General features: G+C 43.1%; 1 protein-coding gene across 2 annotated transcripts in view; it reads right to left on the bottom strand.

Moving 5' to 3' along the window:
• LOC135460374 (transcription factor RFX3-like) overlaps positions 1-21,449 on the bottom strand; it is a 222,540-nt gene that overhangs the window by 46,012 nt on the left and 155,079 nt on the right. For both annotated transcript variants that reach the window (XM_064737169.1, XM_064737170.1), the window contains 2 exons: positions 8,298-8,395; positions 7,834-7,983 (listed from right to left, as the gene is read on the bottom strand). In XM_064737169.1, the coding sequence (XP_064593239.1) occupies positions 7,834-7,983; positions 8,298-8,395 (248 nt within the window). The remainder of the gene's footprint in view (positions 1-7,833; positions 7,984-8,297; positions 8,396-21,449) is intronic.

Raw genomic sequence — 21,449 nt, forward strand, 5'->3', positions numbered from 1 at the left:
GACCCTGGGTGAGCTATGAGACATGCAAAAAGATTTCTGCCACCAATCGGGTGAGCCCCTGGTGACCTGCCTGCTCTGATGCTGGGATAGAGCAGCCCAGAGTTGAAAACTAGATGGTAGTGAAGCCAAGCAGCTGGAACCCCTGTCTGGGGATGTGGGCATTGACAAGAGCATTGGGAAGAGGACAGAAACTCTCAGCCTCTGGAGGTGATGCCTGTCAAGCATGAGGGAAAGGTATTTTCTCAAGGATAATCTATCAGTGCACCAGGGCAAGTAGAACACCATGGAGAAAGGTATCTAGTACCTGAGAGAATTTGCTGTGCTGGAGGTACTCTATAGGGATTCAAATAACGAGCAATCCCCTCTAGATTCAGATGAGGTCCACTGTACACAGTCCATGTGGTGGAAGTTTCTACAGACCATGCCATTGTCATATGCCAACTCATTGGCAGTGATGTCATGAACAAACAGTGAATAATTTGGTTGCCCAACTCTGGCAATATGAAGGAAGTCTGTCTTCCCCCATACAGGCCTGCATCTTGGCTGTAGAAACACTAAGGACCACCAGCAATTTAAAGAGGAAATATCCCATGCCCTGCCAGTACAGACAAGAATCTCTGCTATTAGGAAGAAGCACCACCCTGTTTAAAAGAGGGAACATACCTTGAGGTATTCTGTGATTTTACATTCATGATCACAGAGAAGAAATGCCAAAGTGGGATGGAAAACCCACGTCTGCCCTAGGACCATGGATACACGAGTTGAAAGGAAGAACAACCACCACAGGAATTTCTTCAAGAATAAATGCTGCTCCAGTTTCCAGTGGGCAACTCTTCACACAGAATAGATTATGTTATTTCTGATCCTCTTGAAGGAACCTCAAGTTGATCATAATTACAAGAAGTGAGCAATGAGTACCATGACCAGTACTAATTTGAGAGAGTTCAAACTGGAGAGACATGGATTTGATGGACAGACCACTCAGTGGATAAAGAATTGGCTGCATGGCCACATGCAAAGTGTTGTGGTCAACAGCTCATTGTCCAGGTGGAGACCAGTGACTAGTGGTGTCCCTCAGGGGTCAGTACTGGGGCCAATACTGTTCAACATCTTTGTTGGCAACATGGAGAGTAGAACTGAGTGCAGCCTCAGCAAATTTGCTGTGTGGTGCTGTTTACATGCTGGAGGGAAGGGATGCCATCTAGAGGGACCGTGACAGGCTTGAGAGGTGGGCAGATGCAAACCTCATGAAGTTCAACAAAGTCAAGTGCAAGGTCCTACACCTGGGTCACAGCAATCCCAGACACCCCAATAGGTTGGGGGGAAAAGTGATTGAGAGCAGCCATGCAGAGAAAGACTTGGAGGTGATGGTTGAATTAAAATTCAACATGAGGCAGCAGTAAGTGCTCGCAGCCCAGAAAGCCAACTGTATCCTGCTTCATCAAAAGGAGCATTGGCAGCAGGTCCAAGGTGAATCTCAGCTCTGGTGAGATGCCATCTGGAGTACTGCATACAGTTCTGGTGTCCCCAACATAAGAAAGACATGGAACTGTTGGAGCAAGTCCAGAGGAGGGCCATGAAATTGATGACTGGAGTACCTCCCCTACAAAAACAGATGGGGGCCTGAGAAAGTAGGAGCTATTCAGCCTGGAGAAGAGAAAGTTGCATGGAGACCTCATAGCAGCCTTCCAGTATCTAAAGGGGACCTACAGGGAAGCTGGAGAAGGACTCTTCATCAGGGACTGTAATGATAGGACAAGGAGTAAATGGGTACAAATTGAAAGAGAAATTTAGGTTAGACATAAGAAAGAAATTCTTTACTGTAAGGGTGGCGAGGCACTGGAACAGGTTGCCCAAAGAAGCTGTGGTTGCCCCATCCCTGGCAGTGTTCAAGGCTGGGTTGGATCAGGCCTTGAGCAATGTGGTCTAGAGTGCAGTGTCCCTGCCTATGGCAGGGGGGTTAGGACTAGATGATCTTTGAAGTCCATTCAAAACTCTTAACATTCTATGATTCTATGATTAAAGGGGCCCTGCCATCAGTCAGGTGGAGGAAAGGGACAATCAAATCTATTGCACTGTGTGGATCCCATGGCCTGGTACATCAGACCCACAGGAGTATAAGACTTTAGTTGACACTAGTGCACAGTGTACCCTGATGTCATCAAGATACGTAGAAGCAGAATCCATCTCTATTTCTGTGGGATGGAGGATCCCAACAGCTGACTGTACTGGAAAATGAAGTGAGCCTGACAGGGAATGAATGGCAAAAGCAACCCAGAGGCCCTGTGCATCCTTGGCATAGATTACCTCAGGAGAGGGTATTTCAAGGGCCCAAAAGGGCATCTGTTGGGCTTTTGGGATAACTGCTGTGGTGTAGCAGGGCATCTCACTCCTCCACAAGAGCTTATCTATTGTTTGTTAACTGGTCAAATAACTCAAGCAGGACAAGCAGTCTTGTAGTGAGTTATTTTGGTGCCATGGGGTTAACATCAATCTGGCATCTCCCAACTGTCAATACACATCTTACTGTTGAAGTGAGATCTGGAAGATAAGCTGGATTTCTGACCAACAGACACCTCACTTTACGACTATAACAGCCACACCAAACTTTCACAAATCAGAAATCTTCTATACATTTCCCTGGAAATGTGGGAAGCTTCTCCCACAAATAGGGACACCTGCTTCACAGTTACTCCCAAGGGGTTAAGTGAAGGAATCTGTACATTATCATCATTTTGGTGGCAAGTTGCATTTGACTCCTAATCAATACTATTTCTTTTGCTAGTGTTAATATGCTACCTTGATATTGTGCACTGTTTTATGTTATGCTGTAATCTACTAGTAGTTTAGTTTTATACTGTGTATTAAGTAACTCTGATTTAGATCTTTCATCTGTTATTTCTTGTCTGTTTAATAAATAATTTATTTTTATAAAAAGACCTGATTCACCATCACTATAACTGGCTGGGCCAGAGTGATTCCTTAAATTTAAACTCCTGCCAAAATCTGAGGCTAAGGCAGGGCTTGTCTGAAGCTCCCACTCATCCCATGACATGTGGAGACATAGGGAATTCAACAGCTGAATCCCTTGTCTCAGAGGACCCTTCTGCTGTGGGGCTCCTGCAGGTCAAAGAACAACGGGTACCAATTGCTACCACAACAGTGCACTGTCAAAAACACTGCACCGACTGGTACTCTGTGACCCCCATTCATGAGATGATTTGTGAACTGGAGAGACAGGGAGTGCTCAGCAAGACTTGCTCACCCTTTAATAGTCCTATCTGGCCAGTGTGTAAGTGTAATGGAGAGTGGAGACTGGCAGTGGCCAATCATGACCTGAACGCAGTCATACCACCACTGAGTGCTACTGTGTTGGACGTGCTAGAACTTCAGTATGAACTGGAGTCCAAGGCAGCAAAGTGGTGCCACCATCGATATTGCTAATGCATTTTTCTCCATTCCTTTAGCAGCAGAGTGCAGGCCACAGTTTGCTTTCACCTGGAGGGGCGTCCAGTACACCTGGAACCAACTGCCTGTGGTATTGCATACCCCCCTCACCAGGCCACATTATTATCTGAGAAATGCTCATTAGGAGCCTTCACAAACAGTTCCTCTTGAGCTTATCAAAAACACTGTCTGTTCCCAGGAACCTATGCTGTCTAATGAGCTCCTGTTTTTAATTAACAGCCTTGGAAACTTATTTTTCTTGCCCGAATAACAACCCAAGTGGAATAATATTTTTAAAATCAAGCTTTCAAAGAAAGTTGCTGACCTGAGTTGCAGCCAGAATAGAAAATTATTATGACTTAAGTCCACTCTCTTGTGACCCTATCAACAGTGGTCCTAAGTAAGATCCTTTGAGCTCTCCTGGACTGCAGAAGGCTGTTACCAGCAATGTCCCTCTGAGTAGGGTCTCTCAGAGCCAGTGAACTCTCAAATTTTCTATACTCAGATGATCACTAAATGACAACAATGGATCCTGGGTTGATACCCTCACTCCTGAGGAGTCAACCCTTCACCCTCTGAGAAGATGCAATGGCATCTGAAGTGCGTATCTCACTGAATTTGGGGGGATTTTTTCACAGGTACCATCTTTGTACATGCGAGTTTGCATATGCTGTAGCAAATATACCAGGAATGTTGTTCTCCTAGATTCTCAAGTATTTTAGATTTGTAACTAAGTTAGGACTGCAAGTAAGTTACTGTTTTAGTATGACAAATTCTATATGAATCCTTTACTAAATTGCTTAACTTACCAATTGAGTTTAAGTACTATTAAGTTTAAATGCTGTTGTTTAAGTTAAATGAAGTGCTGTTCATCAAGTCCAGGGCGAGGTTTATCACTGGAGTCTACTCTGAAGCTTGTGACTCAACAGGAGTGTCTTTCATATTCCTTTTTTACCCTTACCATTTCCTAGCCTCTTGTTTTCCCCTCCTCCTGTCCCAGCCTCCACATAGATAGTTTTGTGTTTATTTTGATTTGGATTAACTGACTTCGGATTTTTGTTTGCTTTTTCTCTGTGTGTTTTAACCATCTAGTAAATAAACGAGTGAACCTTGCCAATGAACTTTGTCATGATGTGGCTTTTTATATTAAACTTTTGCTGGTGATTAGGTGAACTTAAAACACTTACTCACAACATTGCCCCAAGAGTGGAAACACAGCCCGCTATTTGCCATGGACTGATCTAGACTGCACTGGAAAAGGGTGAGGCTCCAAAATACTTACAGTACATTGATGACATCATCCTGTGGGGCAACACAGGAGAGGAAGCTTTCAAAAAAAGGGAAGAAGATAATCCAAATCCTCCTGAATGCCAGTTTTGCCATAAAACAAATTAAGGTCAAGGGACCTGCCCAGGAAGTTCAGTTTTTAGGAATAAAATGGCAATATGAATGTCATCAGATTCCAAGGGATATGGTCAACAAAATAGCAGCTATGTTCCCACTGACCAGCTAGAAGGAAACACAGGCTTTCCTATGTGCTGCGAGTTTTTGGAGGATGCATATTCCAGATTACAGTCAGATTGTAAATCCTCTCTATCAAGTGACATGGAAGCAGAATGATTTTAAGTGGGGTCCTGAACAACAAGCTTTTGAACAGGAGACGGTTCATGCAGTAGCCCTTGGGCCAATCAGGACAGGACAGGATGTAAAAATGTGCTTTACACCACAGCCAGGGAGAATGATCCTTCCTGGAGCCTCTGTCAGAAAGCACCAGGGCAGACTTGAGGTCAACCTCTAGGTTTTTGAAGCCAGGGATACAAAGGATCTATGGCCTGTTACATCCCAACTGAAAAAGAGATACTATCAGCTTATGAGGGGCTTTGAGCTGCTTCAGAAGTGATTGTCACTGAAGCACAGCTCCTCCTGGCATCCTGACTTCCAATGCTGTCTGGATGTTCAAAGGGAAAGTCCCTTCAACACATCAGGCCACTGATGCTACGTGGAGTAAGTGGGTTGCACTGATCACACAGCAAGCTTGAACAGAAAACCCCAATCACCCAGTAATCTTGAAAGTCATCATGAACTGGCCTGAAGGTGAAAATTTTGGACTATCGGAGGAAGAGGAGGAGAAGGTAACACATGCTGAGGAGGCTCCACCATATAATCAGCTACCAGAAAATGAAAAGCGATACAGTCTCTTCACTGACAGTTCCTGCCATATTGTAAGGCTCCATTGAAAACAGAAAGCTGCCATATGGAGTCCTACATGGTGAGTTGCAGAAGTTATTGAAGGACAAGGTGGATCAAGGCAAGTTGTACCTCAAGGAGATTTGATTTTTGGGTGAGAACAGTCTGCAGTGTTGAATTGTATAATACTGGTTGCTGAATGATACTGCCACTGTATGTCATAACTACCATGGACAATGAGGATGGAGTGCTCCAAATACACCAGTCCTGATGCAGCTTTCAACCAGCCAACAGCACACCAGCTCTCTTGCCCTGGAAGATATCTAGGATGGAAAGAACCTACAGTCATGGACTAAATGAACTCAACAGACATCTTGGAGGGATGGCCATTGACTCTGGCAATGGCACCTGTGATTGTGCATATATGTGTGTGTGTATATATATATATATATATATGTATATATAGTTGGAAGGTGTAGGGGTGGATGATGTCCTGGTTCTGGCCAGGACAGGGTTAATTTTTACTGTAGCCAAGAGGGGGCATGTCTAGGACCTGGAGGCTGTTCTATACTATCTCATGTAATTTTCCAGGAATGGGAAAAGGAGTCCCTTCCAGGTCAGGGTAGTGTGGCAGAGGTCAAGTATTGTTGGGCTCCATTTGGTGTAGTGGTGAACATTTCCATGTAAATTGCTCACCTCTCTTATACACTTTTGGTATTAATATTGTTGCTGTTACTGTTTGTTTTCTTATCTCATTGCTGTTTCTAGTAAATTGTTCTTATCTCAACCCATTTTTTTTACCTTTTGTACTTCCAATTCTCCTCTCCATCCTGACCCGGGGAGGGGAAGAGTGAGTGAGTGAGTGAGTGAGTGAGTGAGTGAGTGACTGAGTGAGTGAGTGGCACATGGTCTGGGGTGTTTCAGTAGGAACACTAAACTGGGGAATACCATTCCTAAACCATGACAAAGGACTTAAGGCCAAATATAATTTGTTGCATTTTTTAATCACCTCACTTTAAAAGAGCTTTCTTTTATAGGCAAAAAAGGATTGTTGTGTTTATCCACAGTCTGCGATATATTACTCATTGCCTAATGAGTAATATAAATAGCACACAATTGGACAAACACAGTCTACATGCAATAAAGAGCAATTCACAGTATTATCATGGAATATGACTATAATAAATTTTAAAGGTTTAATAAGACCAATATGGATACTTCTGTTAAATGGAAAAAACAATATTGATTAAACAAAGACCATATTCTTAAACTCTAGCTATCACATGCCAAGTTAACATCTCAACTTTCATTAACTCTATATCTTACCACAGAACAATTTTTAATATACCATATATTTGGTTACATACTAAATCTTAGGTAGTTTACACACTCTTATGCAATATAACTATATTGTGTTAAATGTTATTTATACAAAGACCTTTGCAGCAAACAAAAAGAATTCAACTGTGCTAGTGAAGTTCTGAACTTCTTTTAAGTTAAAATGTTTTAAAATGTTTGTTAATGAAAGAAGACAAATGTATGACTACCAGTAATCTGGGCCATGTAAGTTAGTTGAGCAACAGAAGAAAAAACTTGTTTCTTCTAAGCAGAAGAAAGAGATAAAAATGAAACCTTTTTCTACACCAAATGAAAAATAAATTGATGTTTTACAGATAACTGGAAACTAGTTCTAACCATTTACTTAGGAAAGGTTGGAAATGTAAACACAAACAATTAAAGAAAGTATGCTAATGATATTGTATTTTAAATAAAAATATGAAACATATTAAAATAATTAAACCATCTGTACTTGAAATAGTGCTTTATGATCAGTATTTTTCAATGAAAGATCAGAAGCTATGCTGTCCAAGATTTCATCTTCAGGTATTGTTCATGCTGTTCATTCTAAGAACACATGTAGTCTACACTTTCATCTGCATTAAATAAAAACTGGCAGAATGCATGGTCTGAAGGATAAGAAGCCTTCAGAGAAAATGGAAACAGATAATGTTTCTGAGGTTCTATTTTTCTTATGGCCAAAGCAGAAACTGGAAAGTTTTGACTGAATCACTGTATATATATATATAGATCAGGAAAATGTTCCCACTTTGCTTTCTTGATAAAATAACTAACAAAAAAATTTTTTTACATGTGTGGAAATAATTATTTTTTAAGTCTGGGTTTTAAAGTTAAAGGTACCTGTACATTGGCAAAATCCACACGGTTGAGATCACTGAGCATCTGGTTGATCTGAGAAGTGTTCTGAAGCACAGCCCGAGCTGCCTGAGCCAGGTGATTGAGAGATGTGTATCTTCTCAAAGTCTGGGCAAAGGCACTTACAGTGGCAACCTATGAAGAAATCCATTTATCTTAACACATTGTATTATCAACCAATCTTCTGTTTTGTCTATTTTAATTCTAAAATTGCTGTATTAATTTATGAGCCCTCAGATATTGCAATTTACATATAATGGAACAAATAGTTTTTCCTATGATTTATTTTTGGCAAAACAAAGTTATTTCCAACCCCATGGTTCATGTTTGAAGTTTAACCTAGATATGACATTTAGCATAAAAGTTAAAATGCTGCTATTTTTAGATCTTGAATGACATCTAGTATACAATTGCAGAAAGAGAAGAAAACTGCAGTCATCTTTGTTTACCTTGCTTTGTATCATTCTCTGTGGAATATTGTTCATGGCACTGGAAAGCCAACCTTCAAGGCTTTTTGCAAAATTGCGAATGGCCTGAGTCAAGGCACCTAAACATTAAAGAATAAAAATAAGATTAAAAAGATGGCAAGGTGTCTCTCTTGAAACCTTTTGCATCTTCAGTATTTAAATATTCCACATTGAGAACTACTGCATTTATTGGCTCAGAGACTTATCCAGTTAGGTTTGGATCCCTGTCATTACAAAAAGTATGTTGATAAGCTGTAGTAAGTTCAGTAGAGGGCCACTGACATGGTCAGGGAGCTGGAGCACATACCTTATGAGGAAAGGCTGAGAGAACTAGGTTTTTCAGCCTGAAATAGAGAAAGTTTAGGGAGGACCTAATACCTACAAGGTATCAAGAACAGACTCAGCCTCTTCACAATGATGCATGGCAGGAGGAAGATAAACACTGGGCATAAACTGAAAAAGAGTGATCCTGACATGATAGAAATTTTTTCACCTTGAGGACAGTTAAGCAGTGCCAATTCATGGCCCTTCATTGGACTCTCTTCAGTATGTCCATCTCACTCCTGTACTGGGGAGACCAGAACTAAATACAGGACTCCAGGTATACAGCACTGAAATGGTGCTGAATAAAGGGGAAGGATCGCCTACCTGGACCTACTGACAACACTTTGTCTAATATAGCCCAGGATACCACTAGCCCTCTTTGCAGCAAGGGCACTCTGCTGGCTCATGTTCAACTTGGTGTCCACCAGGACCCACTGGTCCTTTTCTGCAAAGCTGCTTTTCAGTTGGTTGGCCCCCTTGGCATGTACTGGCACGTGGGATTGTTCCTCCCCAGGGGCAAGACTTGGCACTTCCCCTTGTTGAACTGTATGAGGTTCCTGTCAGCCCATTTCTCCATCCTGTCGAGGTCCCTCTGGATAGCAGCACAACCTTGTGATGCATCAGCCACTCTTCAGTTTATTCACCATAAACAGAACATGACGACTGGGGATAAAAGCATCATATAGTCAGCCTAGGACAGTCATCAACAAACTTGCTGAGGGTATGCTCTGCTACATCATCCAGATCACCAATAAAGACATTGAACAGTGTTGGACCCAGTACTGACCTCTGGGGTACACTGCTATTTACTGGACTCCAACTAGACTTTGTGCAACTATAACTATGGGATTCTCTGGAGTGCTGCAATGGATAAATACAGAATCTTTAGGGGAAACAAGACAAAAAGGTGCTATATATGAAAGAGGAGCTGCAATGCACAGAGCTTTGCCGAGGGATGGATGATAAGCCAGTTCAGACCTTAAGGGTCCAGGTTAGATTACATAACAACATGGGTGATGTTGTGGGTATCTGATACAGCCTACCTCATAAGGAAAAATACATGAAGTCTTGTGGTGGCTTGACCTTGGCTGACTGCCAGGTGCTCACCAAGCTGCTCTATCACTCTCCCTTTTCAACAGAACAGTGGAGAAAAATACAAAGAAATGCTCATGGGTCAAGATAAGGACAGGGAGATCACTCAGCAGTTGCCAACACAGGCAAAATAGACTCAACTTGGGGAAATAAATTGAATTTATTGCCAATCAGAGTTGGAGAGAGATATAAGAACAAATCTAAAAAATAACTTCCTCCAACCCTCACTTCTTTCCAGGAACAACTTAACTCCCAACTCTTCTACCTCCCAAGTGGCCCAGGGCAACAAGAAATGGGGATTGCACACAGTTCATAACACTGTCTCTGCCTTCCCTTCCTCCTCATGCTCTTTTCCTACTCCAATATGGGGTCTCACCCATGGGACACAGTCCTTCGTGACCTTCTTGAACATGAATCCTTCCCATAGGCTGCAGTTCTTCACAAACTGCTCCAGCATAGGTCTTTTCTATGGGGTGAAGTCCTACAAAAACAGACTGTTCCAGAATTTGTCTCCTCACAAGGTCACAGGTTTGTAAGAGATGGTCTGAAGTTTCCCTCTTTTGCCTCATGACCGTTGCAAGGACAGAGACCGGGACCCTGAAGACCCTGACTGGAGTTCTGGCCTGGTTGAGGTGGATGCTCACCAAATGATTGTTTGCAGCTGTGTCTATAGTGCCACCATGGTAAACTGCTTTCTAGCAGGGCCTGGCAAAGGGGCAACTCGCCCTATATGCTTGCACCTGCTTCATGACAGTAGCCCATGAATTTCCCCATCTCTTGGCCAAATGAACTTTCTGGGGTAACTTTGGTGGTCCCCCATGGAAAATCCTTCATCTGTTTCACGACCACTGTGGCAAACGGAGATTGAAGCTCCCTCCCAAGGACTGAGACTGAGACCCTTATAATTCTGACACAGGGGCGCTGGCCTGACTGAAGCGGGATGTCTGCCAAGTGTTACCTGCAGATGTGGTCGCTGGACCAAGAAAACAATGGCTCCTGCTCACTGCTGAGATTGACTTATCCTGTTTCAGAACATGGGCTGTCTGTAACCGTTTTCAATAGACTTATTCTTGATTGTCTTTTACCTGTTCCCCCCTCAACGGAGGACTGTAATAGACCCCTGAGTTAACCAAGACCTCGAGATTCTCCCCAATGTGACAAGGTGGATCTATTGGCTGGTCCACAAGGATTTTGTCTCTATGTCTGGTAGCTATACCCCTTTCCCCTCTTTCTCTCTCTCTCTCTATCCTTTATCTCTTTTCTAATCCCTCTATTGCATTTGCTGTGGGCACTCAATAAAAGGTGCATTTGTTTTCATTAATACTGAAACCCCCTTTGTGTTGTTTTTTGCACTCTGAGATCAGTTAACGAACCATCACAACCCCACTTATACGAGCAGATCGTGACAAGGTTCCAGCAGAAAACCTGCTCTAGCATGAGCTCCTCTCCATGGGACCACTGCTCGTGACAGGACCCTGCTCTAGCACGGGCTCTCTATGGGCTGCAGCTTCCTTTGGGGTATGCCCACCTGCTCTCATGTGGGATCCTCCATGGGCTGCAGGATGACAATGTGCTTCACCATGGTCTTCCCCATGGGCTGCAGAGAAATCTCTACTCCAGCAACAGGAGCACATTCTCCCCTCCTTCACTGACCTTCATGTCTGCAGAGTTGTTTCTCTCATATATTCTCACTCCTCTCTCCTGGCTGCTGCTGTGACCCATTTTTTTACTCTTTTTTGAAATATGTTACCACAGAGATGTTACTAATGTCTCTGGTTTAGGCTTTGGCCAGCTGCAGGTCCATCTTGGAGCCAGCTGAAAGTGTCCCTTTCTGACATGGGGACAGCTTATGGTATCTTCTCATAGAAGACATTTGTGCACCCCCCACCTCTACCAAAAGCTTGCCATGTAAAGCCAATACAGGTCTCCTTCAGGTACCTGGAATAAGTTTCATGTTTACAGGCTCCAGTTTTGATGAGGGACTTGAACAGCAGAGCTGTCCCTATCTGCTAGAGAGACAACAAAGCAGAGAAAAAGCAACCCAAGAAGACAGTTGAACAGTGCAACTGGTCACCCAGACAGCTTTGTGTAGCTTCCATCCTTAGATGTTTTCAAGACCTGACAGGGTAAAGCCCTGAACAAACAAGTCTGAATTCAGCATTGGCCATGCTTTGAGCAGGAGGTTGGACTAGAGACCTCCTGAGGTACCTTCCAACCTGAATTATTCTTTGATTCTATATTGTGTAATAATTATTTAGTTTCTGATTTAACAAACAGAACTGACCATTTCACCTAAGACCCCTTCAAAAAACTTATGATCAGCAGTGAAAATTCTTTTTGGCATTCCTACAGGTACATCAGTAATTGTAACAACTGTTTCCTATCTTCTGAAAACTTTCATGATGAATTTTCTGCCATAAATTTTTTGCCTTCAGTGCTTTTGCTTTTAAAGAGCAAAACCCCACAGGACACAGCAATTATTGCACTAGTTTAGTTTCCTCAAGTAAGCTTGAAGTACCCTGAACCATTGCCAACATGTTTTTCTTTTAGTTCTGAAGAACAAAATGCAATGTGCAATGTTCAATGACGGTATCAATAAGGAATATATAAGAATGTATTAAACAAACAAGGTAGAATTGCTCATACTGGTGTGAAAATTTGGTGGTGGAGAATGAATGCTGCTACAGTAATAAAGAAGAAAAAAACAAACAGAAAAGGGAAATATTACTATCTATAAGTGATTTTGTTTTTATTACATCAAAGAAGAAACAGTGGAAATAAACAGTGAATTTTGTTTATGAGGCAAAAGAGCACTTTTGGTAGAGTAAGAATTAATTGCTCATGGAAGTCACCTAATATGAGAAATGTCCTTTTTCAGCTTGAGTAATTGATGAATCCTGTAAATAAAAACTTCTTCTAGTAAAGTTAGCCAATTTGCTTTAAAAAGAAAGAAATATTTTATATTTTAAAGCATTATTTTCTTCAAATTTATAGTGATAACTGGTTTGTGTAACTGTCCCCAAATGTGAAAGCTCATATGAAATTTAATTTGGACTTATAAAACTTCTGAATTAGCTCCATGGAATGGGCTTTTTCTTTTTTCTTTCTTGAGGTTTCCAGGCAAAGAGTAAACACTCTTTTTCACTGTCAATCATTTAACCCACATGTTTCTACATTAACATTTTTGTATGCACTTGCTAATTAACAAAGCATTCGCTCATGTTTATTTATTACCTGCAGAACAAAAAAAAAGCTCATTCAGATAGTTTGCAAAGTGTTACTAAACACACATTAAATGATACAGCAAAAAACGTTAAAAGGAAAACATGTATTTTTGTATAAGCCTTCAAAAGCTTGTGTTTCCCATCTGAAATAGTTCTTCTACATAAATAACAAAATTTTGCATTCTTTCTGGTATTTGTAATTGCTGAAATTGACAGATACAACATGAAAAATATCTTGAACATAACTTCTCTGTCTGGAAGAGGAACTCCCAAACAAGTTTGGTGCTATCCATCCTGTCACTTGTGAAGAGATAATAAGGCCATTCTCAGGGGAAAGGATCTATTGCCATTAATACGCAGTGGCTCTGGTCTTTTGCTAGAATCATAAGATAATAAATTTTGCTCCTGACTGAAGTATAAAATGTTTGGACTCTTTTTAAACAATGAAATGGGGCTTTTTCCCACACAGTAGTTTTTCATTTATTTTGTAGACACTGAAATGTTTTCACAACAATTTCAACTAATCAAATTTTACTTAGAGCTTGCTTTTCACAAGGTTTTCATCACTATTAATTTATTTTACAGTAATATTTATTAGGAAGTTATGTGAAAGAGTAGGTTTCCCCAAATACTTGTCCTAGGGTGATGTTATGATGCTTGTATCCCCATTCGCGTGTTCTGTTTATGCTGGATATTATGTTCTGTGCCTTCAAGACCGGCTCTGAAGAGCAAATGTTTTGCTTTGGTTTTGTTATCAGCCTGCTACCCCATGGCTGGCAGGACACAGAGATGGGGCAGTATATAGTGCGGCTTTTGCTTTTTGCTTGGCTTTTTGCTTTGCTCTTGCTTTTTGCTTTGCTCCTGCTTTGCTCTTGCTTTTTGCTTCTGCTCATTAGTTAGTTTAGCTAAGCAGTCTGAATTTTTCCCTGGACTGTTTTTCCTTTCCCTTTTTTGGAACCACTTGAACCTGCTCTGGACTGGGACCTGGGAAACACCGAGAGTTTGCACCTTGTGGCCTGCAGCAGCTATTCCAGCACCAGAGGGACTGATAACAGAGCAATCACTCCCAAGAGAGACTTTCTGAATTTGTCATCTTTTTCAGAGCAGTGAAAGAGTGTTGTCATCCAGTATTGTTCATTTTGTGTGCTGAGGGGTGCTTTGCCTGTTAAATAAACAGGTTTTTTCCATTTGTCTCCGAGGAATCCTTCCCGAACCGGTTGGGGGGAGAGGCCGTGTGGGTTTGCTTTCTGGAGGGGCCCCCTTTGGAGGTTTTCTCCCAAATTTGCCCTAAACCAGGACATACTGAAAATCAAAAAAAGAAAAAAAGATGAAACTCAAAAATAGAATTATCAGTTTGCATCCTTGTCCTCAGCAATGGTGTTAATGTGTCATGGGGTACCACTTTCAGCCATTAGATCACCTATCCCTATAAAGTCAGAGGCCTCAGTCCAGACAAAACTTCTGAGGGAAGATGCAGCTCAGAGTACAGCAAGTGCTTGGGGTCTCTTGCTGAGGCTGAGGCAGAGTGGGACAGTTTCCTTGCCTGCAGAAGGTGTGCAGTGGAACAGGACCTGTGTTGCCAAGGAAGTGCAGGAAGAGGTCAGCAGACTGTGCAGTATCAGAGAAGGTGAGAAAGAGATCTAGTGGATCTTTTTCAAGACCCTGCAGCCTGAAGTCTCAGCTGTATTGAAGGAGAATCAGGTGGTCTGTGCTAATTGGATTATGAAATAGCAAAGGCTGGAAGCCTATGACTTCTGGAAACAGAAAGAAGGCTCCTGCTTCACTTGCATATCTCCAACAAAGAACAGATGCAGTACCCTCACAGCAGATGAGGGTCTGGCAACTCTGTCCAAGAGCTAGTTAAGCCTGAGCCATGCTGCAGCACCAGAAGGAAGTGATAACTGATAATGGGAGACTCCATGCTATGGGGATTGGGGCCCATATCTGCCAACCTGACCTGCTGTGTTGGAAGATTTACTGCTTTCTGGGGGTTGGATCTGGGATGCTGCAGTGATGTTGACAAGGTTTGTGCAACCCTCGGATTATTACTCCTTGCAAATCTTTATGTGGACACCAATACTGCCAGAGGAGACCTGGAGCATATAAGTGTGACTACATGCATCTAGGGGCAATGGTCAAGGGTATGGGGGCCCAGGTAGTTTCCTCATTGGTCTTTCCAGTGAAAAGCAAGAGCTTGAGGGGGAATGGAAGTATCCTGTGGGTCAACAGTTGCTTGCCCAGCTGGCAATGACAATCAGCATTTGTATTTTATTACTGTGGGGACCCTTCTTTAAAGATTGAAGACTGTTAGAGATGGGATCCACCTGACCAAGTGGGGCAAAACTATCTTTACCAACATACTGGCCAACCTGGTGAGGAGAACTTTAAACTAGAAATAACGGGGAATGGAGATGATTACCCACAGTCAAGTGAAGGAGTACTGGAATGAGTTGGTAAGCAGAGTGTTATGGAAAAGAGAGAGCTTGTAATTGGCAAAACAGAGATGAGAAGGAGACTGCTGGACCAAATTCTTACAAACAAGGAAACTTTTCTTACAATTCTTACAAACTGTTGGTGATATGAAGGTTGGGGGGAGTCTGAGCTGCATTAACCATGAGATGGTGGAGTTGAGTATACTGAGAGGATGGAAAAAGGAAAATGGCAGGATAACAACTCCAAATTTCAGGAGAGCAGACTTTGGCCTATGCAGAGACCTGCTTGGAAGAATCCCATGGAAGACAGTCCTGGAGAGCACTCTAGATCTAGGAGACCTGTTTGATATTCAAAGATCACCTCCTCCAAGCTCAAGAATAGTCCATCACAATGAGCAGGAAATCAAGCAAACGTGACAGGTCTGCATGGATGAACAAGGAGCTCATGACTTAACTCAAACATGAAAAGGAAGCACACAGGAGCTGCAAAAAGGGGCAAGTGACCCAGGAGGAATGCAGAGACACTGGCCAAGTATGCAGAAATGGGGTTAGGAAAACCAAACTGGAGTTGAAACTGAGGAGCAACATTAAGGGTTTCTACAGGTACATCAGCAGAAAAAATGAAGACCAGAGAAAACGTGGGCCTGGTGCTGAATGGGAGCAGGGAACCTAATGACAAAGGCTGAGGTACAGGATGCCTTCTACACTTGAGTCTTTACTGGTAAGGACTACCTTCAGAAATCTGAAGCCTCTGAAACCAGAGGAAAAGTCTGCAGCAAAGAAAACTTCTCTTCATTAGAGGACGACCCAGTTAGGAAAACATTTAAAAAATTGGAGAGGCATAAGTCCATGGCCCTGATCGGTGCACCCATGAGTGCTGAGGGAGCTGGCTGATTTCACTGTGAGGCCACTCTCAATTATATTTGAATGGTCATGGTGATCAGGGAAAGTTCATGAGGACTAGAAGAAAGCAAATAACCATGTCCCTAAGCGCCACATCTATATATCTTTTAAATACCTTTTAAAGCTAACCAGAACTTGTGGGTCCCTAAGCCCTCAAAGCAGATTCTGAGGGTACTCTGCTACATATCTCCCTTAATAGCTTAGTTTGCTTTCTTAAAGTCCAGTGTACCAACTCTGCTGATGTTTTTTTCTCACTACACTGAAAATTTTAAACTCAAACATTGCATGATCATAGAATCATTAAGATCATTGAGTCCAACTGTTGATCACTGTGGGCAAGACAGCCACTAATCATCACATCTCCCAAGAGTCCTTCTCTAGTCACAAACAAGTCTAGGAGGGCATCTTTCCTAGTTGGCTCACAGAGTACTTGTGACAAGAAGTTACCTCCCACAAACTTCAAGACTTCCCAAGGCCTGTTCATCACAGCAGAATGATATGGCCAGTTGACGTCCGGAAAGTTGGAATCTCTCATAAGGATGTGGGCTACTGATCCAGAGATTTCTCCTAATTGCTTACAGAAGAACTCATCACTGCTTACATCCTGGCTGGGAGATCAGTAATAAACACTCACTATAATATCTCCTTTGTTTTCCATCCCCTTAAGCCTCACTCAGAGGCTCTCCACCACATCACTGCCAACTGTAAGGGCTGTACAATCAAACCTCTTCCTTACATATAGTGCCACATGTCCATCTCACCTGCCCTGCCTACCCCTCCTAAACAGCCTGTACCCCTTCATCCCAGCATTCCAGTTGTGGGACTCATTCCACCTAGCAAATATAGCACTACCTGCTATATCAGTTAGACATACTCAAGTCTATAGGACTGGATGGGATCCACCCAAGGTGGAATGTTTTGGAGCAGATCACCCCTACAAAGAGGGGTCTGGACAGGCTAAATTGATGGACTGAGGTGAATTGTATGAGGTTCAGCAAGGCCAAGTGCCAGGTCCTGCACCTGGGTCACAACAACCCCATTCAGCACTACAGGCTTGGGGAAAGCAGGTGGAAAGCTGCCCAGTGGAAAATAACCTGGAGGTGTTGGCCAATAGCCAGCTGAACATGAGCCATCAGTGTGCCCAGATGGCCAAGAAGGCCATGTATCGGAAATAGTGTGGCCAGCAGGACCAGGGAAGTAATTGTCCCTCTCTACTGGGCACTAGTGAGGCCACACCTCAAGTACCGTGTCCAGTTCTGGACCCCTCACTACAGAAAGGACATTGAGGTTCTGGAGCAAGTCCATAGAAGGACAATGAAGCAGGTGAAGGATCTAGAGAGTAAGTCATATGAGGTGTGGCTGAGGGAGCTGGGGTTGTTTAGCCTGGAGAAAATGAAGCTCAGGGATGATCCTATCACACTCTACAACTACCTGAAAGGAGGTTGTAGTGAGGTGGAGCTTGGCCTCTTCTCCCAGTCAACTAGCGACAGGATGAGAGGACATAGTCTCAAGCTGCACCAGGGGAGGTTTAGGCTGGACATCAGGAAGAATTTCTTCACAGAAAGGGTTGGTAAGCATTGGAATGGACTGCCCAGGGAGGTGATGGAGTCGCCATCCCTGGAGGTTTTAAAAAAAATGGATGTGACACTTAGTGCTATGGCGTAGTTGACAAGGTGGTGATTAGTTAAATGGTGGACTCAATGTTAGAGGTCTTTTCCAACCTAAATGATTCTGTGATTCTGTAATAATATTTATAACACACAGATGTTTTGGTATTTCCCAAGTAGAGCTTACCCTAAGTCAAGGACTTTTCAGTATCTCATGCTCTGCTAGTGAGGTGCACAAAAAGCTGGGAGGGAGCATGACTGGAACAGGAGACCTGAACTGGCCAAATGGATATTCCACTCCATAGAAGGTCATGCCCAGGATATAAACTGGAAGGAGTTAGCTGGAAGTGATCAATTGCTGCTCAGGGACAGGCTGTGCATTGGTCAGCAGGTGGAGAGCAATTGTATTGTGCATCACTTGTGTTTCTTGGGTTTTATTTTTTTTTCTCTCTCCTTTTCATTACAATTATTATTATTGTTATTATCATCATTAAAAATATTAGTATTATTATATTAGTTTCAATTTTTAAACTGTTCTTAACTCACAAGTTTTACTTTTTTCTGATTTCCCATGCAGCTAGTGGGGGAGGGAGCATATGTGTGGTACTTATTTGCCAGCTGGGGTTAAACCACAACACCATCTAAGTGGCCATAATATTTTTGGGGACTGTATCAAAGGCCTTACATAAATCCAGGTAGATGACATCTGTAAGCTCTCTCCTTTTCCACTGATGCAGTCACTCCATTGTACAAGGCCACTAGATTAGTCAGACATGATTTGTCCTTGGTGAAGCCATGTCACCTGTGTCTAATGTCCCCCCTGTCATCGATGTAGCTTCCAGGAGGATCTGCTCTGTTAAGGAAACTACCCAGTCTGACCATACACGAGACTCCTTAGAGGCACCAGCTCAGGCTGTTTCTGTGCTGCTGTGCAGTGAATAAATTGCTTTATGGAACGAGACATCTGAGATTGCTATGGGAAACCTGGGGTCGAACTGGTAAGGAAACCTGGTCTGACTGCATGTGAGTGGGGTGTGCAGGGGCTCCCTTCAGCTCACTGGAGCCACCACTGCGAAGAGGCTTTAGTCCCAGCAGTTAAAGTCTCTGACATTTGGAGTGTGACTGCCAGAGACTCTCCTGAATGGTAAGACTGGGAAGTTTCCTTTACATGCTCCATGATCTTACAGGTAACAGGTGAGGCCAACTGGTCCGGTAGTTCCCAAAACCTTGTTTGTACACTTTTTAAAAATGAGTGCAATGTTTCCCTTTTTCCAGTCACTGGTGATGCAGTCTGACTGCCATGACTTCTTAAATGTAATGGAGAATGGCTTGTCAACTACATCAGTTCCTTCAGGACCCTGGCATGCATCTTGTTGGGTCATGGAATCATAGAACTATTTAAGTTGCAACAGACCTCTAAGATCATTGAGTCCAACCATTAACCTAACACTGCCAAGTCCACCACTGAACTATGTTCCTCAGTGCCACAGCTATTTCTTTTAAATACCTCCAGGGATGGTGACTCTAATGCTTGACAACACTTTCAGTGATGAAATTTTTCCTAATATCTACTCTAAACCTCTCCTGGTGCATCATGAGGCCATTTCCTCTTGTCCTACCATGTGTTACTAGGGAGTAGAGACCCCCACCTTGCTGCAAGCTCCTTTCAGGTAGTTGTAAAGAGACATAAGGTCTCCCCCGAGTCTCTTTTTCCCCACACTCCAGCTCCCTCAGCTGCTCCTCATAAGACTTGTGCTCCAGACCCTTCACCAGCTTAATTGCCTGGTTTTGGACACACTCCAGCACCTCAATATCTTCCTTGAAGTGAGGGGATAGTGAAGTGCCCAGAAGTGAACACAATATGAGGTGCAGCCTCACCAGTGCCAAATACAGGGGAACAATCACTTCCCTGGTCCTACTGGCCCCACTATTTCTGACACAAGCTAGGATGTCTTTGGCCTTCTTGGTCACCTGGGCACACTGCTGGCTCATATACTCCCCACATAAACTCATGACATGTTTGTAGCCCTCCTGAGTTTCCTGTCCCTCCTTCCAAAGGTCATAAACTCTTCTTTATTTTTCCCTGAGTTCCAGCCAAAGTTCTCTGTTCAGCCAGGCCAGTCATCTTCCCCGCAGGTTCATCTTTGAACACGTGGGGACAATCTGCTCCTGTGCCTTTAGAATTTCATTCTTGAAGAATGTCCAGTCTTCCTGGACTTCTTAGCTCTTCAGCACTGCCTCTCAAAGGACTCACTCAACCAGTTTCCTAAACAGGCCAGTCTTCTCTCTGCAAGTCCAAGGTAGCAGTTCCGTTGTCACCCCTCTTTACTTGTCTGAGAATCAAAAACTGTCATTACATGATCGCTTTGCCTAAGGCATCACCCAGCAGTCCATCACTGTTCACAAACAACAGGTCCAGCAGGGCACCTTCCTGAGCTGGCTCACCATCTGTGTCAGGAAGTTCTCTTGCACACACTCCAGGAACCTCCTAGACTGTTTCCTCTCTGCTGTGTGGTATTTTAAGCAGACACCCGATAAGTTGGTCTCCCACGAGAACAAGGGCTAGTGATTATTAAGATTTCTCCCAGCTGTTTATAGAATATTTCATCTGCCTCTTCACCCTGGTTGAGTGGTCTATAACAGACTCCTACAATATCTGTCTTGTTGACCTTGCCCCTGATTCTTGAGTAAACACTCAACCCTATAGACACCATCGTTAAGCTCCAGACAGTTGAGTCAGTCCCTAACATGCAGGGCTACCCTACCATCTCTCCCTCCTCGCCTTTCCCTTCTGAAGAGTTTATAGCCATCCATTGCAGCACTCCAGTCATATGAGTCATCCCACCATGTTTCTGTGACTGCAATTATGTCATAGTTTTCCTGCTGCACAATGGCTTTCAGCTTCTCCTGTCATCCCATGGACTGGTGTATGCTCAGATTCCTCAGGTGGTAACAAATCTGATCTTCTCCCATGATGGGAAGGACTTCTTCCTCCCAGTCCCTACCCTGAATTTCAGGGTCTTGAAAGATGTGGGAGGAGAGATTGCTGGTGTCAGGGCAGTCCCCCAGGAGGATCAGAGCCTGTGAGTGTGAGGCTTCCTGTAGCTGAAGTAAGAACATTTCATCAACAGGCTCCCCTTGATTGGGCAGCCTGTAGCAAACATCAACCATGCGGTTTCCTTTGTTGGCTTTTCCCTTATTTTTACCCAAAAGATTTCAACCCATTCAGCACTTGTTTTCAAAGACAGCTCTCTCCAGTCAATTTTTTTTTTTACACAGAGGGCAACCCCTCCACCCCTTCTTCCTTGCCAATGATTTCTGAACAGTTTATAGCCATTGATTGCAGCGTTTCAGTTGTGTGATTTGTCCCATTGTTTCAGTGATGGTATTAAATCATAGCTTTCCAGGTGCACAGAGGCTTCCATCTTTTCCTGTCTGTTATCCATCCTGCATGCATTGCTATAGAGGCACTTCAGTAGACCTATCAACCTTGTCACCATTTTAGAAGAACACAATTCCTTTGTGGCATTTTACAGGTGTCTTCCTGTTGGT

The sequence above is a fragment of the Zonotrichia leucophrys genome, unplaced genomic scaffold, assembly GCF_028769735.1.
Source record: "Zonotrichia leucophrys gambelii isolate GWCS_2022_RI unplaced genomic scaffold, RI_Zleu_2.0 Scaffold_35_1530144, whole genome shotgun sequence".
Taxonomy (NCBI): Eukaryota; Metazoa; Chordata; class Aves; order Passeriformes; family Passerellidae; genus Zonotrichia; species Zonotrichia leucophrys.